Source organism: Diceros bicornis, chromosome 7 (genome assembly GCF_020826845.1).
Source record: "Diceros bicornis minor isolate mBicDic1 chromosome 7, mDicBic1.mat.cur, whole genome shotgun sequence".
In the NCBI taxonomy this organism is placed as follows: domain Eukaryota; kingdom Metazoa; phylum Chordata; class Mammalia; order Perissodactyla; family Rhinocerotidae; genus Diceros; species Diceros bicornis.
This window is the reverse complement of record NC_080746.1, coordinates 55,855,358-55,874,479: the sequence shown is the minus strand read 5'-3', so window position 1 is coordinate 55,874,479 and position 19,122 is coordinate 55,855,358. Positions and strand designations below refer to the sequence as shown.

General features: G+C 49.4%; 1 protein-coding gene across 3 annotated transcripts in view; it reads right to left on the bottom strand.

Annotated features, from left to right (window-relative positions):
* ARRB1 (arrestin beta 1) overlaps window positions 1-19,122 on the bottom strand; it is an 80,741-nt gene that overhangs the window by 30,268 nt on the left and 31,351 nt on the right. The window contains exon 1 of one of the 3 annotated variants that reach the window (XM_058545595.1): window positions 2,333-2,503. The exons of the other annotated variants lie outside the window; for them this stretch is intronic. Coding sequence (XP_058401578.1) covers window positions 2,333-2,388 — 56 coding nt within the window. The 5' untranslated portion in view covers window positions 2,389-2,503. Of the gene's footprint in view, window positions 1-2,332; window positions 2,504-19,122 lie in introns of those variants that run through there. 3 annotated transcript variants of the gene reach the window in all.

Below are 19,122 nucleotides of genomic sequence, written 5' to 3'. Positions count from 1 at the left end.
GCTCCACTTTTCCTTTTCCCACAGTGCCCACCACTGTCTAACCTACTACATGAGGGGCTTGCTGACCACATTCACGCCTATCCACTGCTAACGTGTCAGCTCTGAGGGCAGGGATCCTGTCTCTTTCGTTCACTGACGTGTCCCAAGCCCTAGAAGGGCACACCTAGTGGGTGTTTAACAAAGACGTGTTAATGAATGGTAGGGAGCAAGCACTCAATAAATATTAGTTGAGCGAGTGAATGAATGAATGAGTGAAGGAATCAACTGAGAAACTGAGGCCCAGGAAAGGGAAGGGATTGCCCGTGGCCACAGCAGAGCACTGGACATGGGGTCAGGCAGAGGCATGGTCCCCACTCCCGCCAAGCGCTCCCTGCCTTCCAGAGCACAGTGCAGCCTCCTCCAGCTGGGTGTGGGAGCCTGAGACCCCCTCACCTAGCGCCCATCATCTAGCCCCAGAATTGCTCAGGGTAATGTTGGGAGGGAGAGAAGAAAAGCGAAAGACAGCGACAGAGACCCTGAGGATAAGAGAAGGTGTTAGAGGAGGGAGGGAAGGGAGGAGAGGACAGGGATGCAGGCCCTGGAGGTGTGACAACAGATGAAAAAACAAACAAACAAACAACAAGAGAGGGTGAGGGAGATGCAGCAGACAGAGCATGGAGCAGGCCCACACGTAGCTGAGAGGAATCCACGCAGCCCAAATCCTTCCCAGGAGCAGGAGGTCCAGCAGGCGTCCAGGGCAAGGCAGGGTGAGGCCACAGTGTCACAGTGACAGTCGCTCCTCCAAGGAGGCGAGTGGGTGGTGGCTCTGTGCTGCCTCCATAGCCCACCCCCGCCCACACCACCCCCTTATTTATGGGGCCCAAAGGACCACGGATGGGTCTGAGCTTGGCTTGCAAAGAAGGGCCTGGCACTGCCCTCCCCAACCTCCCCTAGGAGTTCTGGGCTTCTCTCCTCCTCATAAATATTTATCAGTGTTCGCAGTGTGAAGATGCCACAGTCGGCTGGGGTGTAATAATTGCGAAAGTGAGAAAAAATACAGATCACACAGTTTGAATCAGCAGCTCCCCCGCTAGGGCTGGGCCTACAGAGGAGACCAGAAAAGTGGCACAGGCCACAGGGACCCCAGCTGCTTCCAGAAGCGTCAGTCTACCCTCGGGAGGCCTGGGTCTGAGGGAGAGGAGGGGACACAAATGCCTGAAGCCACAAATAACCGAGTCAGGGAAAGCCATTCCAGTGATCCTTGAGAGGAACACAGGAGGGGGCCAGGGCCAGGCTAGGAGGAGTGATAATCAAGGAAGGAGGGCGGGAGGTAAGAAGGACACAGCATTTGCTGAGTGCCTATTTAATTACTCTCCCAACAGCACTGTGGAGTGGGCATTATAACCCCCACTTTATAGATAATGAACCTGAGGTTCAGCGAGATGTAGTAATTTGCCCAGGAACACAGCAAACAGAGGCTAAGTCGGGATTCAGACCCAATTTTTTCTGTCTGCCTCCAGAGGCTGGGTCTTTATATCCGATCCTGCTGCTGTCCTAAAGCAGGTGTTTTTATCAACATCAGGATAACAGAAAAGAGGGGAAATGAGGACAGGAGAGGGGAGGGGAGGAGGAAGAAATGAAAGGGCGGCTAAGGGGTGAGAAGGAGAGGAGGGTGACAAGGGGCAGGAAGCATGGCGAGCCATGGGGAACATCCTGTCGCTAACTCCACCAGCCCCCAGGGCCACCTCCTCAGGAAGCCAGGATGCTGATGGCTTCCTCAAACAACCAGAGCAGCTGCCCAGGCCGCTGAGAGCGTGTTCCGCCCTAGTCAGGTCTCTAAGTGTTTTTCCCAGAACGTTGCTGATGCTTCAACAATCCCATGTCAGAGATGAGGAAACTGAGGCTCAGAGAGGGAAACTGTGGCTGCCTGTCTCCAGAGCCCATGTGGTTTCCACTCTGTCGCACAGCCAAGCCCTCCCTGAAGCAACTCCACTGGCTTCCTGACCCCAGGGCTGTCAGACAAAAGGCACCTGGGGGGTGCTTCCGGTTCCCCGGCCCCCTACACGTGCAGTGCCACACAGATAGCCTCTGCCTGTCCACTTTGAGGAGCAAGCACAAACATGCAAGACTGTGGTCAAAGCCAAGCTTCCAGACTGTGGGACGGTGCGGTTGGTTCACCCCAGAGTCCCATCTATGCCCCACGAGCCTGATCCTCAGAGCCAAAGCTGGGCCCCATAAGGGAAATACCGGTGGCATTCTAGCTGATGAAGGCTCACCGGAGAGACGGAAGAAGCCCACCAAGGGTAGCTCAAGAAAAGGAGGAGGGGGTATGACAAGGAGGCAAAAATCTCACGGGAAGGACGCGCAGGCAGGACGCATGGGGGCTGGAGCCAGGAACGGGGAAGCCATCAGCCTCTCAGGTGGTTGCTGTCTCTCTCCACCTCTCCCTCAGGGGCTGCATGTCTTCCCGGCTGCACGGCTCTCTGTGCGGCTGCTCCATTGTCTCTGTGGACCAACTCCCTCTGCTTACTCAGTGCTTTTCCACTCCTCCATCATCTTGGCTTCATGTGGCTCTCACTCCGACCTTGTTTCCACTCTGCCTCTCACTCAGCTCCCCACTGTTAACTGGCTGAATGGCCCAATTCCAAATCCCAGGAGAGGAATTTGATTGGCCAGCTTTGGTCAGGTGTCCCACGCCTGGACCAATCAGCTATGCCTTGGAGGTGTCATGTGGTCCATGAGGCATGGGCAGAAGAGGGTCTGTAAAGCAGTGTTTTTCAAACCAGGGGTTATAACCCATTAGTTGATAATGAAGTCAACTTCAAGAATTGCCACCAGCACTTTGTTCTTGTTGTTGTTTGCAATAGAATAGAAGATATAAGCATGAGGTGCAGATGGCAAGGGTATGGTAGATATTACGATATTTACCAATATTCTATTCTCCTCCAAGGCTGGACATATGAGTGGATCAAATTTCTCCAGTCCTATGAAGTTAGACATACCTATGTGGCTCGCTCTGGCCAACGAAATATGAATAGAAGTGCCACATGTCACTTCCAGGCAGAAGCATTTAAGGGCTGGTGCATGATTCCCTAGGCCCTTTGTATTAGTTTTCTATGGAGGCTATAACAAATGATCACAAACTTAGTGGCTTAAAACAACATAAACTTATTATCTTGCAATTCTGCAGTTCAGAAGTTCAAAATATACCTCACTAGGTTAAAATCAAGATGTTGGCTGGGCTATACTCCCTTCTGGAGGCTCTGGGGCAAATCTGTTTCCTTGCCCTCTCCAGCTTCTAGAGGCCACTCACATTCCTTGTCTCATAGCCTCTTCCTCCATCTTCAAAGCCAGCAACAGCAGGTTGAGTTCTTATCACATTGCATCACTCTTACCTCCTCTTCTGCCTCCCTCTTCCAGTTTTAAAGACCCTTCAGGATACATTCAGCTGCCTATTTTAAGATCAACTGATTAGCAACCTTAATTCAATCTGCAACTGTAATTCCCTTTTGCCATGTAATATAATGTATTCAAAGGTTCCAAGGGTTAGGAGGCAGACATCTTTGGGGGGCCATTCTTCCACCTACCACACCCTCTTTCCTCTGCCACTGAAACCAGCAATGATCGGGATGGGGAAGCCTCCAGCAACCTGAATCCCAGGGCTCTCCTGCTAGGTGATAGACATGTAGCATGAGAGAGAAAGAAAGCTCTCGAGCCACTAAGATTTGGGGGTTGTTTGTTAGTGCAGCAGACCAGCTTCTCCTGCCTGATACAAAAAGTAAGTATTATTTAGTGAAAATTTTGTTTCAGGTGAAATGAGTTACAATGTAAAATAAATGTCATGCTGCAAATTTTTAAATGTTTAAAATCCACTGTTCTAGAAAAGGAAACCCTCATGCACTGTTGGCAGGAATGCAAACTGGTACAGCCACTATGGAAATCTGTATGGAGATTTCTCAAAAAATTAAAAATTGAAATACCATGTGACCTAGCTATTCCACTACTGGGTATTTATACAAAGAACTTGAAATCAACAATTCAAAGAGGCTTATGCACCCCTGTGTTCATTGCAGCATTATTCACAATAGCCAAGACTTGGAAGCAACACAAGTGCCCATCGACTGATGAATGGATAAAGAAGATGTGGTATATATATACACTGGAATACTACTCAGCCATAAAAGAAGACAAAATCATCCCATTTGCAACAACATAGATGGAACTTAAGAGTATTATGTTAAGTGAGATAAGCCAGACAGAGAAAGACAACCACCATATGATTTCACTCATGTGTGGAAGATAAACAAATACATGGACAAAGAGAACAGATTAATGGTTACCACCAGGTAAGGGGGTTGGCGGGAGGGCATAAGGGGTAAAGGGGCACATATATACGGTGACTGACAAATAATAATGTACAACTGAAATTTCACAATGTTATAAACCATTATGACATCAATAAAAAATAAATAAAAAAATAAAGAGGTGAGATATTAAAAAAAAAAATCCACTGTTCTAGAGAAACATGCCTAAAATAAACATGCTCTATCAGTGTCTATGCAGCCTGTTGGATCCTGTGTTCTGATTCCACTCCATCAGGGTGGTGCTGCCAGGTGGGCTGGCAGGTCAGGTCTCCATGAACCAGAATGTTGGCTTCTCTAGTGAGCCCATTCCCCACCTGCAGCATGGGCTACCTGTTGGTCAACTTTGACATTAATATTCTGCTGCTCTTCTGGGAGCCGCCAGTCCTCCCAATGTTCATTTGTGCCTGTAGAAGGTGGTCTGCACCATAACGGACCCAGAACAAAGTACCTTCCAAGACAGATCCCCAACAACCAAGAGTTTATAGTTCTGTATAGTACAGCCAAACAATGGAATAGTACATAGGATTGAAATTATGCTTGCATCTTTCGTAACACAGGGAAATGCCCATGACAGAATATTAAGCAGAATAATTCAGGAATCAAAACAGTATATTTGGCATGAACTCAACTTTATACTCAATAAATACCCAAAAGAAAGAATGAGAAGACTTAGCACTAAGATGGCAATACTCCTCAAACTGATCTATGGTTTCAATGAAATTCTCACCAAAATCCCAGCTGAGTTTTTTGCAGAAATTGACAGGCTGATCCCAAAATTCACATGGAAACACAAAGTACCCAGAATAGCCAAAACAATCTGAAAAAAAACAGAACAAAGTTGGAGGACTCAGACTTTCCAAATTCAAAACTTACTACAAAGCTATAGTAATCAAGACTGCCATGTGATACTGGCATAAAGACAGACATGTAGATCAATGGAACAGAATTGAGAGTCCAGAAATAAATGAATATATTTATGGTCAATTGACTTTTGACAAGGGAGCCAAGAGAAGTCAATGGGGATAAAACAGTCTTTTCAACAAATGATGCTTGGACAACTGGATATCCACATGCAAAAGAATGAAGTTGGACCCCCTACCTCACACCATATACAAAAATTAACTCAAAATCGATCAAAGATCTAAATGTAAGAGCTACAACTATAAAACTCTTAGAAGAAAACATAAGTATACATTGACATGATCTTGGATAAGGCAATGGTTTCTTAGCTATGACACCGAAAACACAGGCAATTAAAGAAAAAAGTAGATAAATTGGACTTCATCAAAATTAAAAACTTTGGAGCTTCAAAGGTCACTGTCAAGAAAGTGAAAAAACAACCCACAGAATGGAGAAACTATTTTCAAATATTTGAAAATATTTGAAGAGGGCCTAGTACCCAGGATATATAAAGACCCTATTATGATTCAACAATAAACAGGTAAATAACTCAATTAAAAATGGACAATGGATTTGAATAGACATTTCTCCAAAGAAGATCTACAAGTGACCAATAAGCACATGAAAAGATGTTCAACATCATTAGTCACTGGGGAAATGCAAAATAAAGCCACAAGGAGATACTTCACACTCACTAGGATGGCTATGGTCAAAAAAGACAATAACAAGTGTTGCCAAGGATGTGGAGAAACAGGAACCCTCATACCTTGCCAGTGGGAAGGTAAAGCAGTGCAGTCACTTGGGAAAACCGTTTGATAGTTCATCCAAAAGTTAAATATAGAGTTAACATATGACCCAGCAATTCCATTCCTAAGCGTATATCCAAGAGAACTGAAAACGATGTCCACACAAAAACTTGTACAGAACTGCTCATAGCAGCATTACTCATAACAGTCATAAAAAGTGAAAAAAAACCCAAATGTCTATCAACTGATGAATGTGTTTTTTCAAATGTGGCATATTCATACCATGGAATATTACTCAGCTGTAAAAAGGGACGAAGTACTGATTCATGTTACAACATGGATGAACCTTGAAAACATTATGCTAAGTGAAAGAAGCCAGACACAAAAGACTATATACTGTTTGATTCCATTTACATGAAATATCCAGAATAGGCAACTACAGAGAGACAGAAAGTAGATTAGTGGTTGCCAGGGGCTGGTGGGAGAGGGAAATAGGAAGTGATTGCCAATGGGTAGGAGTTTCTTTATGGGGTGATGAAAATGTTCTGGAATTAGATAGTGGTGATGGTTATACAACTGTGTGAATATACTAAAAACCACTAAATTTTACACTAAAACTGAATATTATGGTATATAAATTATATCTCAATTTTTAAAAATAAACTAAAAACAAAGCAAAAAAATAAATGAAAGGAAAGGAACTGTGCCTAACTGTTAACGGGGGTTGAAAGAGACTCCATCCACCCACCTACTCACTTCTTTATAGCTCTTATTTTTCCGTGTTGTACAATGAGCATAAATTACTTTATAAAGATGCCAGGGCTTCCCTAACAAGATACAGTGAAAAGCGAGTCTGGGAGAAAATATTGTAAGTGAAGTAGAGAAAATATAGATCCTACGACTCTGAATCCTTTGATATTAGAGTCTCTGGTTCTGCCATTTACAATCCAGAGCCCACATCTCTCAGATTCCTCAGATCCCTCCCCAGGCCTGCCGTGTCAGCTACTAGACCTGTGGTGCTATGTCTTCTGCTCAGCTATCTCTTCCTCCAGGAAGCCTTCCCTGATTCCCCCTAAATCTGGATTAGATGCCCCCCAATGCCCACACCCAGTGTGTCCCTAGTCACAGCATTTATCACACTTCATAATCGTCTGTTTACTCACCCTCTGCTTCACTCATATAACTTAAATGAGAGTGGAAATGTTATTTGTGTTATTGACTCTGGGTCCCTGGGGCATAGCATGGTGCCTGGGCCACAGTAGGTGCTCAATAAATAAACACAGGTAGAATGCAGTTGAATGAATGCTCTAAGAGAGAATTAGTCAAGAGTGAGGATGGATGAAGTTTAAAAAGATGGTGATGATGATCCTTTTCCCTGGGTGAGTGGACTCCAGGGATTTCTTCCATATACCTCTCTTTGGCTGTCAGGATCAACGGGCATTGGGCTAGAAAATGCTTCATAGGGGCAGGGTCCCAGCCGCCATCAGGATGAGCCAGGAATACAACATATACATCCAAAGCTCAGCTTTGACCAATGACTCTCCTATTTATCATTCACTTACCCATTAAACAGTCACACAGCCCTACCACTGCCAGGCTCTAGGGGCACTAAGATGAACAATTCATGGTCCCTGCTGACAAAAGACCATGGCATAGCTGAGTTACAGAAACCCACCAAGCATGATGACCACCGTGCATTAAGTTCTCCCTATAAGCCAGGTGCTAAGAACTTCACACCTGTTAAGATATTATATTTTTCCATCTAAATATTCCCATTTTTCAAAGGAGGAACCAAAGACTCAGAGACCCTAAATAACTTATCCAAAGTCACAAAGCCAGCATCAGAAAACCCATACAGAAGAGAAACTCCATGAATGGGCCACCTATGGGAAATCATTTAGAGAAAACGCGTCTTACTCCACACCAGAAAACTCATCCTGGAGACTATCCATGAACGCAGATTCACTACCAGTGAACTGAGAGAGCAGTGGTAGCAACTCCTTCCTTTGCGAGCATCAGAAAATTCACATTAGAGAAAAATGCTATGAAAACAGCGAACGTGGGAAGTTCTTCAGATATTAATCTCAGTCAACATCAGAAAACTCATCCAGGAGAGAAACCAGGTGCCAGTTAATGCTCTAAGTGTGTCATAAATATTAACTCATTTGCTCCTCCAACAACATAAAGGGGGTTCTACTATCATCTCCATGTCACAGATGAGGATACTGAGGCACAGAGAGTCTAAGTAATTTGCCCAGGGTCACACAGCTAGTAAGGGCAGAGCTAGACTCTGGAGCCCAGGCAGTGTGGCTCCAGAGACCACACTTTTAACTGCTCACAATACTACCTTATAGGCGGGATTGTGTGGTTCTGCCTGGAGAGTCAGGGAAGGCTTCAAGGGAGAAGGTGGCAATGAGGGAAATCTTGAAGAACACACAGAGGCACAGAAGAGGTCACAGCATGGCAGCTGGAGGCCTGGAGAGGGCCACTGAATCCATTGGGCGCTTGGGAGATAGTGGGCAGCCTGGTGGGGCTGAAGTGTGTCCCGAGTGCCTAGGAGGAGCACCAGGGAGGAGGAGGGGCCAGAGAAGGGTCCACTCATGGTCCAGATAGTCACGGAGCACCGCCACATGCCAGCCCTGGACTAGGTCTGCAGGGTCTTAAAAGGCCAGGCTGAGGAACTCGGACCAGATCCAGGAGGCAATGAGAGCCATGGGCACTTGGAGGGAGGGACAATGGCTGGCTGGGACTCTATTTTGGACACAGAGATGCCCCTAGCCCCAGAACTCTCCCCTACCCCTGCCCTGACAGCAGTCATGGCTCAGCTGGGCAGGGTGGGGACCAGGCAAGAGGGCATTCACTCTCGGAACAGCCGCCCTACATTCTGACCCACTTTCCTAGGTGTGAGAACAGCCATCAGGGAGCAGGAAGGCGTGAGGAGCAGGTGGCGGTGGCAGCAAAGAGGTTTCTAGGGCCCTTGTCACACTCCCTGGTAGCAGAGTTATTTGTGTACAGGCTTGTCTGCTCTGCCAGAACTGCACGGCCCTGCCTGTGTGAGAACACTGCCTGCCTGTTTACCCACCATGAGCGCACCTGCCTCTCAGGACAGCCCGGGGGTGGGAAGGAGGCAGGAAGACAGGAAACATCACCCCCATTTCACAGATCTGGGGAGCCTGAGGGATCACAGTGCAACCTGCTTTACTTCCCAGATGAAGACACCAAAGCCCAGGGGAGAGAAGAATCTTGCCCGGGACTGGGAAACTCAGGCCCAGAGAGACTCGCTGGTGTGCCCGGAGTCAGATGGGGAGGAGAGGCCCAGGCTTCTGGCGCCCCATCACATCCCTGCTCAGAATGCCACATGGCTCCCTTGGGCCTCCACAAGGCTCGCTGGGCACAGGGTGGTATCTGATAGGCCCGAGGGGCCAGGAGTGGTGGATGGAGGGTCTGGCTTCTAGGCAGACAGCAATTCCTCCAGCCTCCTGCCATGAGTTCACGTGTTCACTTTTCTGGCCTCGGTCCATATTTGTGAAGATTTTCAGGGGGCGGTGCAGAGGGAGGAAGAAGGGGAGACACCAGGTGGCCATGGACAGAGGGGAGAGTTTCTTAAAGGTGCATGGCCCATTTTCTGGTCACGCATGAAACTGGAGATCTGAAAATCAAAGGCTAATAAAAATTTCACCAAGCAGGCTGGCAGCTGGAGCCCAAAGAGCCCACAGACCACACCTGAATGCTCTCCAGCCTTCTCAAGAGTCAGGAGGCAGGAAGGGAAGGGTGCTGGCAGAGGAAACAGCGCACACACTGAAACAAGCTGACCTTGCCGGAGTGTGTGTGACCTCGGGCGAGTTTCATATCCTTTCTGAGGCATATTTTCCCTTGTCTGGAAAATGGGGGCGATATCTACCCCGTAGCTAAAGGTATATACAAAGCCTTGGTACCTAGTAGGGAATGACAAAGGGGAGCTGACATTGTTGGTACTATAATTATTATTTTTATTATCCTCATTCCCCTGGCCAATACTCTGCCCTCCCTTCCAGTGCCCGGGGAGGGTTCTTGCCCAAATGTCCCTCAGGTGAGAAGGCTTTGAGGGTGAGAGGAGATGGTTATGTTACCCCAGCTGGGGACAGGGAAGTTTTTTTTATGTTTTTGCTGAGGAAGATCTTCCCTGAGCCAACATCTGTGCCAATCCTCCTCTATTTTGTATGTGGGATGCCGCCACAGCATGGCCACTGACGAGCGGTGTAGGTCTGCGCCTGGGATCCAAACCCAGGCTTCCAAAGCAGAGCGTGACAAACTTAACCACTAGGCCATGGGGCCGGCCCCAACAAGGAAGTGTTTTTAGTTGTCTGTCCCCTTCCCAGTCTTGGATGGAAAATAACAAGTTATGATATTCTCTTCCCAGTTTTAGACCGTCACATTCCAGAAATCTCCAGGGACATGCCCTGTTATTCCCTCTCTCTGTACTAGCCTTTCCATCAATTCTCCCAACTGCAGTCCTTCCATCCTTCCCAACGTCACCTCGTCCAAGAAGCCCTCCCTGACTGTGTCAGCTTAAAGTGCCCCTACCCTCTGATCCCCCATGGGACTTGGCTGGCTCCTCCTCCCTCCCTACTTCCCTTCTTCTCTCTTTCCATCCATCTTTCCTACTTCCCGTTTTTCTTTTCTTCCTTTTATTTTTCCAATGTCTGCGCCTGGCACTGTTCTTACCTCCAGGAGAAACAGGCCCCTGTACCTGTCCCCAGGACACCTACACTCTGGAGCAGGGACACAGATGCTCCACAAATAAACAAACCCTCCCTCCCAAGCACAGCGGGAGGGCAGAATGAGATGAGTACAATGTGCCCAGCTCAGCTCCAGGCACACAACAGCCACTCCACACATACTCACCTCTCCCTCACTTCCTCCATCCTGCCCCCATGTCCCCTCAGCACCCACACGGGCCCGTACCTCTCTGCTCCTCTGTGGACGGCCACGGAACTGAAACACGACAAACCAGAGAGCAGGAACCACCTCTTCCTTCAGTCATTCATTTTCCTTGGTACATAGTTGGTGCTTAATAAATATTTTGAATGAATGAATAAATGAATAAACGAGAGCCAAACTCTGTGCTTAAAACTGGGGAAAAATAGGACCTGGGCCCAGTGCTGGCGAATCAGAGGTGGGCAGCCTCGCCACCAGGATGAGACAGGGCGTGTGCGGCCTCAGCAGGAGCCTGTTACATACAGGGTGGTCCCAGACACACGGCAGCCTGTGACTGTCCAGCAGGAAGACTGTATTTAAAGTTTTATTGGTTGGGTTTTTTTGTTTTTTTTTTTTTTGCCAATTGGCACACACAAACTTTTAGGGAAACGGAATAACATATTATATTAAAATGAGATATTAATTCAGAAACATTCCTTTTTCCCTAACCTCACATTTCATGAAACATCGGAACAGATCAGTATGGTGGCGCATCTCCAACTCTGTGTCAACCACTCAGGGGGCCAATCAGGGGCTGAGAGCCTTCTGTGGTCAGGGGCTATGTCCGGAATGAAAGCTATGGGCTAAGGTGGTGGCTCTTTCCTGAGAAAGAATTTTGGGGAGAAAACCCCATGGCTTATATTTAGCCAGATACGGCGCCCATGATGTGCTTGCTGGAGCTGGCTTGTACTGGCTCATGAAAGCCAACTGTCACATTTGTAGGAATTTTATGAGCTAGCTGTTAAACACAGCCTTCGTCGATGGCTCTCTACTGGGATGAGTTTGCCCCCTAGGGGACATTTGGCAATGTCTGGAGACATCTGGGGTGGTCACAACTTGAGGGAGGGGTGCTGCTGGCATCTAGTGGGTAGAGGTCAGCGACGCCGCCTGCACAATGCACAGGTCAGCCCCTCCCTGCCCCCAACAAAGATTCCCAGGCCCAAATGTTCACAGTACTGAGGGTGAGAAATCCTGATCTAAACTTACATCTAAATAAATTATATTAAGAACAAAGGGAATACATATCCAAAACCCATCACTTACTATTTTACTAAATTTCACCATAATGCCCTTGAGGTTATTTATGTCTACTAGATCTATATGGTGGGAATGCGATGCGACGGTGTCCTACTGTGCACCTCTTCCCAACTCCATCTTCAATGACATCACGTTAGCAGTGTGAAATCCTTGGCCAGAGAATTTACACCACAGAAATTAGCAAACGCTACAACCCCACACCTTTCTTTTCTGGGCGGCCACTTGTTACCAGTGCTCCGTTGGGTGTAACCCTAAGTAGAGAAGGGAAATTCACAAGCCTGGTGGATGCGTCTAAGTTTCCAGCCCAGGCAGACGGCTCAGCACCAGCCTACTGTATGCAGTGTGGAACGAGACTCTGAATGTGGCCACAGACTCGACACACTGTACCCACTATACATACACACACAGACACCACATATACACATAGCACACACCACGCATACGCCACACACCCTACACACATACCTACAGACACCACACATGTAGAAACACACCACACCACAGACACATTGTGCACACTTGCCACATATACCTAGACCACACACACACCATATGTTTCACACCTCACACATGTACACCACACACACTTACACAGACCACACACATAAATATAAGCACACCCATGTGCACATCTGCATCACACACACCCCCATCTCACATACAACCCCCCACATACACCATACACACACCACACAAATACACATGTAAGCAGCCCTCTAGCCAGCAGAGGACCAACTTCAATAATGAGAACAATAAAGAATGCCAGTCTGGCTGACCACATTCTTAATGTCTGAGCACCTTTACCTTTCCTCCCCCATCATCCTCTGTGGCCCACCCATTCCCAAATACCCCCACACCTGGCCTGCTAAGGTGAAGGTCTCAACACCCCCAGGAGCACCATCCAGTGACCCCATCTCAGTGCCTCTTGGCCACTGTGGCCCTGGCCAAGTGGTCCCCCATCCCTGCTCTGTGCCCAGCTCTCTGTAGGCTCCAGAGCTGAGCCTGGCTGGCCGTGGCCTCCAGGGTCTGGCCTCCACCCTTCCCAGAGTCCATGACAAGCAGTTCCCTGGGTGACTCCACCCACCCAGCCACTTGGCTGCCACCAGATGCTGCTAAGTCCAAACCTCCATCTCCAGCCAGACTCTCTCTGACCCCACACCCACCAGCCTTGGGATATCTCTACTCAGATGTCCCCAGACTCCTCAGACAAGTCTCAAAGAGACCTCCTCTCTGCCCACACCTGTCCCTTACCTATGCTCTCTGCCCCTGTCCACCCAGAGGTCGGCACACAGGAAGCGCTCAATGTACATCCCATGGGTAAGGAATAAATTCTGTAAATCCTATAAAGAGAGGAAAAAACAAACTTCTTTATGAGGCAGATAGGAAGTCTTACCCCATCTTACAGATGAGAGCCCTGAGTTTCGGTGAAGTTAAGGGACCAGCCCAGGAGCAGCAGCTGAGGCAGGGGGCTGCGTGGGGTGGAGGGAGGCCGTGTGAGACCCAGAGCTGGGGGCTGCAGGCAGCAGCAGCCAGGCCAGGGCAGGCCCTGCAGGCTCGGCACTTCCCAGCCCCAAGTGAGAGGTTAGCTACAAAGAAAAGGAAAAGGCGTTCCTGATACGTGTCCTGTTTCCTCTCCTCCTCTGGGCTGCTCAGGCCTTGGAGGGCGGATGTGCCTGGGCTGGCAGCACTGGACCTGTGCACAGACAGGCGGAGGGTGACGGTCTCCCCGGGGCCCTTTCCATCCCAGCAGTGTGGCCTGTGTAGAAGAGCAAAATTTGCCACCCCAAAATGTGTCTCTTTGGCATGAGGAAGTTTTTTTTTTTTTTACTTCCCCCTTGACTGCCTAAAGGAAGTTAGATAAAGGGTCTGTTCCAGGAAGAAGAGCTATCACCAGAGATATCTACGAAGCATATGAGCTAGGTGTGGTAGACTGGGGAAAATTAACAAGGCCCGTTTGATCAAAGTCTCTGTGTCCCATTGTTTCTGGACATTGCCATTGTTTACTAAGCATTTAATCTTTTCATTCTCCCTGTGAATTGCCTTCCTTCCCTTTGAATCCCAGACTCTTGCCCCCTTCTCCTTAGCCCAGGATGGCATATAAGCCTCAATTGCCTGATTGTTGGGGAAACCTCATATCTTTGGGGTTCCTGTACGTACAAAATTAAATTTGATTTTCTCCTCTTAATGTCTCATGTCAATTTGATTCTTAGACCAGACAGAAGAACTTAGAAGGGTAGAGGAGAAACATTTCCTCCCTGACACCTGCATAGAGACAGCGGCTCCCTGCAGTGACCCCTCAAGTGTCCCTTCCCAGCCTAGGGGAGCCTTCACTCTTATCGCCAGTGGATACTCATCACAGCCAGGCACCTCCTGTCCATCAGACTGTCCCATAAAGGCACCTCCACTGGGAAGCCTTCCATGTCACCTTTACTTGCTATGGGGTCCCCCTACAGGCCCCTTCTTCCCTTTCTCCCTGCCCCATGGCAGCCAAGCCCCTTACTCTGCCCAGGTTTCTGTGGCTATTGCCTGTAGACCTGGGATCCCCCTGAATCAGGCAGGCAGCAGGAGGCAGGGAGGAGGGGGGCAAGGTGGAGGCCATCAAATGGGGCTTCTTGAGTGAGAGGACAAGATGAGCCTCCTCCATCAGAAAGGGGTCCTTCCTGAGGGCAGAGGGCAGATCTGTTCTACCAGATAAGGATTTCCCTGAGGAAAAGTGGCCATGACTCCTCCATCATAGGAGGCTCCTGTAGGACAAAGGTCATGCCTCCTTCCTCGGACAAGGAGCTGCCAGAGGACAAGAGGGCTATGTCCCCTCCATTAGATAGGGAGTCCCGGGGAACAGGAGCCACCTTCCCCCCCTCAGACAGGAGTCTCTTCTGGAGGACAGGACCATGCCTCCTCCATCAGACTAGGAGCTCCCAGAGGGCACATCCCCATCTGCTGCCCTCTCGGCAGGCCCCAGAACAGACTTCAGCTCAGTCTAAGACCCAGAGAAGGGCTTCTCTCTGGGGCAGAACTGGGGGGAGTCTTGCCCAATCCTCCCTTGCACAGGGTCCCATGCCAACTTTCCATTCATGCCCTCAGCTGAACTGAAGCTGCCTTGCCATACTTAAGATAGCCATATGTCTGGACAGAGGCCAGCGGCCATCTGTCCCGGCCAGGAACATCGACTTGAAGAGATGCCCAAAGGGGCAACTGGGAGAGCCCTGACAAGAGGATGCCCAGGACTGGCTGGCACTCAGCTCTGGCCTGATATGACCAGTTGTGTGGGCTGAATGGGTCTCTGCTCCTGGTTCTGCCACCAACAGGCAAACCTCTTCCCCCTGTAGCCACTAACACCCCCCCAGCCGCATCTCCAAACTGTCAGCACCCACCGCTGGCTAAAGTGGCAGCAGGCGTCAGGGAGGAGAAACAGTGGGGCCCTTTGCAGGTTCCTCCTTGAGGACACCACTGGCCTTCCCGGGGTGCCGTCCCTAAGCCTGGTCCAAGGCGCCTCCACAATCATAGTCCCTCCATGTGCCAGCTCCAGGGAGCTGCTATTAGTTAGCATCGATCCACAAAGTGCTCTGCTGACGCGTTTTACGAGCTCAGCCTCACCCGGGGCCCTGGGGGCTAGGAACAAGAGGTGGAAACCAAGCCAGGAGCCCAGGCCACTGGGCAGAGCGAGGGAGCAGCTGAGCCCCAAGACCAAGGCCCAGACAAGCCCAGGGCCAGCACTCAGCAAATGTTACCTGAATGTGTGCTCGCTGAAAAGCAACCTGACTGGATCTGGTAAATTAATCTGGGTGTATTTTCTTACTATGAAATGATAATAATAATTTTTAGTACAACTGATGGTTATTAAGTGTGTAAATCAAGCCAGGCACTATTCTAAACACTATATGAACTCATTTAATCCTCACAAGAACCCAATATGGTAGATACTCTTATCATCCCCACTCTACATATGAGCAAACAGACATAGAGAGGTTAAGTAACTTGCACAAAGTCACAGAGCAGAAAATAAGAAATGTAAACAGCTCAAACCATCTGTTTGATAAATTAAGAAGTAAAAAGATGGGGCCGGCCCCGTGGCGTAGCAGTTAAGTGCACGCACTCTGCTGCTGGCGGCCCAGGTTCGGATCCCAGGCGCGCACCAACACACCCCTTGTCAGGCCATGCCGTGGCGGCATCCCATATAAAGTGGAGGAAGATGGGCACGTATCTTAGCCCAGGGCCAGTCTTCCTCAGCCAAAAAAGAGGAGGATTGGCATGGATGTTAGCTCAGGGCTGATCTTTCTCACTCAAAAAAAAAAAAAGAAGTAAAAATATGATAACCATGCCTCTAAATTTTTTTTTGTTTTCCTCAAAGCCCCAGTAGATAGTTGTATGCCATAGTTGCACATCCTTCTAGTTGCTGTATGTGGGACACGGCCTCAGCATGGCTGGAGAAGCAGTGCATCAGTGCACGCCCGGGATCCGAACCCGGGCCGCCAGTAGCGGAGCGCACGCACTTAACCGTTAAGCCACGGGGCAGGCCCCCCATGCCTCTAAATTTGAAAAGAATTAGATACTTTTGAAAGATACAGTTTATCCTAAGCGTGTTCCAAACCGAATACATTCATTACTGGACATCCTGCGGTACAGTTAGGATGTAAGAGGTTCTATAAAGAAGTAGTCTTACTAACATAAAACACGTGCTTATCGGTCATCTCAAAATCATAGTCATCCTTCTTTTGAAACTTTTAACTGAGTAGTTTTACTAAAATTTAGAAAACAAATAAAACTACAATAACAATTATTTTAAGATTTATTTATTTGTCATGTGCTAGGTACTTTACATATTTATCATGTTTAATCTTGAGGACAACTCAAAAAAAAAAAGGCATTATTCCCTCGAGGGGGCTTCACTGCGCCTCCAGGCTGAGAGCCTCTCTCACCCACCTCCTGGGTGTCTGCCCCCCAGGTGTTTGGCGGTGTTGCCCCCCAGGATGGGCGCTGCTCCAGGGCAGGGACTGTGCTTGGCACAGAGCAGGTGTGTCAGAAGGGAGTTAAGGGCTTGGGATTAGACAGGCCGGTTGCTGTCTAGAGTGTTACACAAGGCACCTAGTTAGAGCTCTGTAGGGGTGAAGATACTACCCACCACCGCAATCACAGACTGGCTGGGCGGCCTGGGGCAGGTCCCTGTCCATCGTGGCTTCAGCTGGCTCACCAGCTCTCAGTGGGGGTCACGTTACCTCCTAGGGGCCTGGGCAGCTGAGACAAGATAATGGGTATGAGGAGTTCCTGGGAGGCCAGAGTGCTGAGCAGAGACAAAGGCCTGTTATTAGGACAAGGCTGAATTATCGAGCATTTTTAAGAAATGCATTTCCATTCCTTCCAAGAACACACAGGCCCGCAGAGGAGTGCCACAGCGAAGCCAGCCAAGCACAGCTGTCCTCGGTGAGCAGGGAGGAGCATTCTGGGGCGTCTCCAAACCTCTCCCCAAACCACACCCTGGGACTTGGTGATAAACACCACCTACACCCACCCCAAACCCTCTAGCTGCTCCTCACACCAGTTCCCTTCCTTTGTCCCAGGGGAGGAGGCGGGGGACGAGTATAAAAAGGCCCCCAGGAGGAACAGTGCTGGCCCCTTTCTTAGCCACCAACCTGCCGGGAGTGACAACTTCAGGACCAGTTCCACCTGCCCCAAACCTAGAGGCTCAGGCCGTCTTTCTCCAAACCCCAGGGAGGCCACGCAAACGGTGACGGACGTGGAAAATACGTCTGCCGAGCCTGGCACATAATCCAAGTCTGATTCATGGTAGGATTAGGGCACTGAGAGGCACCGGAAGTGCCAAGATGAACAAGGCTATCCAGGGCCTGCCTCGGTGGGGCTTAAAGTCCAGTGGGGGAAAAAGATTTACATAATCACATGCAAGAACACATAGCCAGGAGTTGGAGGAGCTTTTGACCACCCTGCCGCCTCTCCCCACGTTTATTTGGCACTCTCTGTGCATCTAGTGGGCCCTGGGCGCTGGGACATGAGCCTCCTGGGGGCGCGTAGAGTATGGTGGATCAGCCTATGGAACACGCTCCTTAAGGCCTGACAGCATCTCCTGAAACACGCTTCCCCTCCCTTGGCTCAGGTTGCAACCTCACCAGGAAACCTCACGACCAGCATGGCCCCCTTGGTGTCCTGATTATCACAGGAGGTCCTGGGCAGGGGGCACGAGCACTCACACCACGGAAAGTAAAGGGCCCTTGTCCCTGGATGACCACCTGCTTTTAGTTGGGTTTCTGTGAGTCTGACTGAGTCAATCCTGCGGGCCTGCTCAATGCTTAGGGCTGGACCGCCACCTGGGGACCTTGCCCAGGCCAGCCCCTGGGAGGCCAGCCCCCAATGCCTTCGCCATACTTCCTCTGCTCTATCACAACTACAGCAGCCTTGAGAAGCAGAGGGGTCTGTGGTGAACACACTGCCCACATATGGTGGGGGAGACAGATGCACAACCCAACAACTATCCTGCAGAAGACACCATGAGAGAGGGTCATAAAGACGGTGACAGTAACTCTGGGGAGGGAGTGGCTTGATTCCTCCCTGGACAGACAGGGGGCTGCTGAGGAAGTTACAGAGAGCAGGTAACATCTGAGCTGGGACTTGAAGGATGGTTAAGATTTTGCCAGGTTTTCAAGATGCTGAAGAGAGAACATCAAAGTGACGTGTATGCATGGCATTACACATCCTTATACAGCAGAGTGGCCATTTCAAAATCACTATCTCATTTGATTCTCTCAAACTCCATAATGATGTTATTTCCTGCCTCTCCCCCCAACTCAAACACACACGTACATGCAAATAAGAAAAGTGAGATCCAGTGAAGGCAGATGATGAGCCCAAGAGCAAATGGTGACTAATTTCTGGGCAGAGGGAAAGGGTGGGGGTGGCCGCTGGCTGAGATGGCCCTCTTCTCATGAAGGGTGGGGGTACTGCTGTCAGGCAGCAATCCCTCACTTCTGGCCCCTGCTGGTCTGTGACACCCTCCTCCCATCCCCAACATACATACACACTCCTCCAGACCCAGGGCCTCTCAGAAGGGCCGTTGGCAGAGCGACAGAGCAGCGTGGCCAGGGCCAGGCCGAGGAGGCAGAGGAAGAGCTGACCATTCTCTAAGGGCC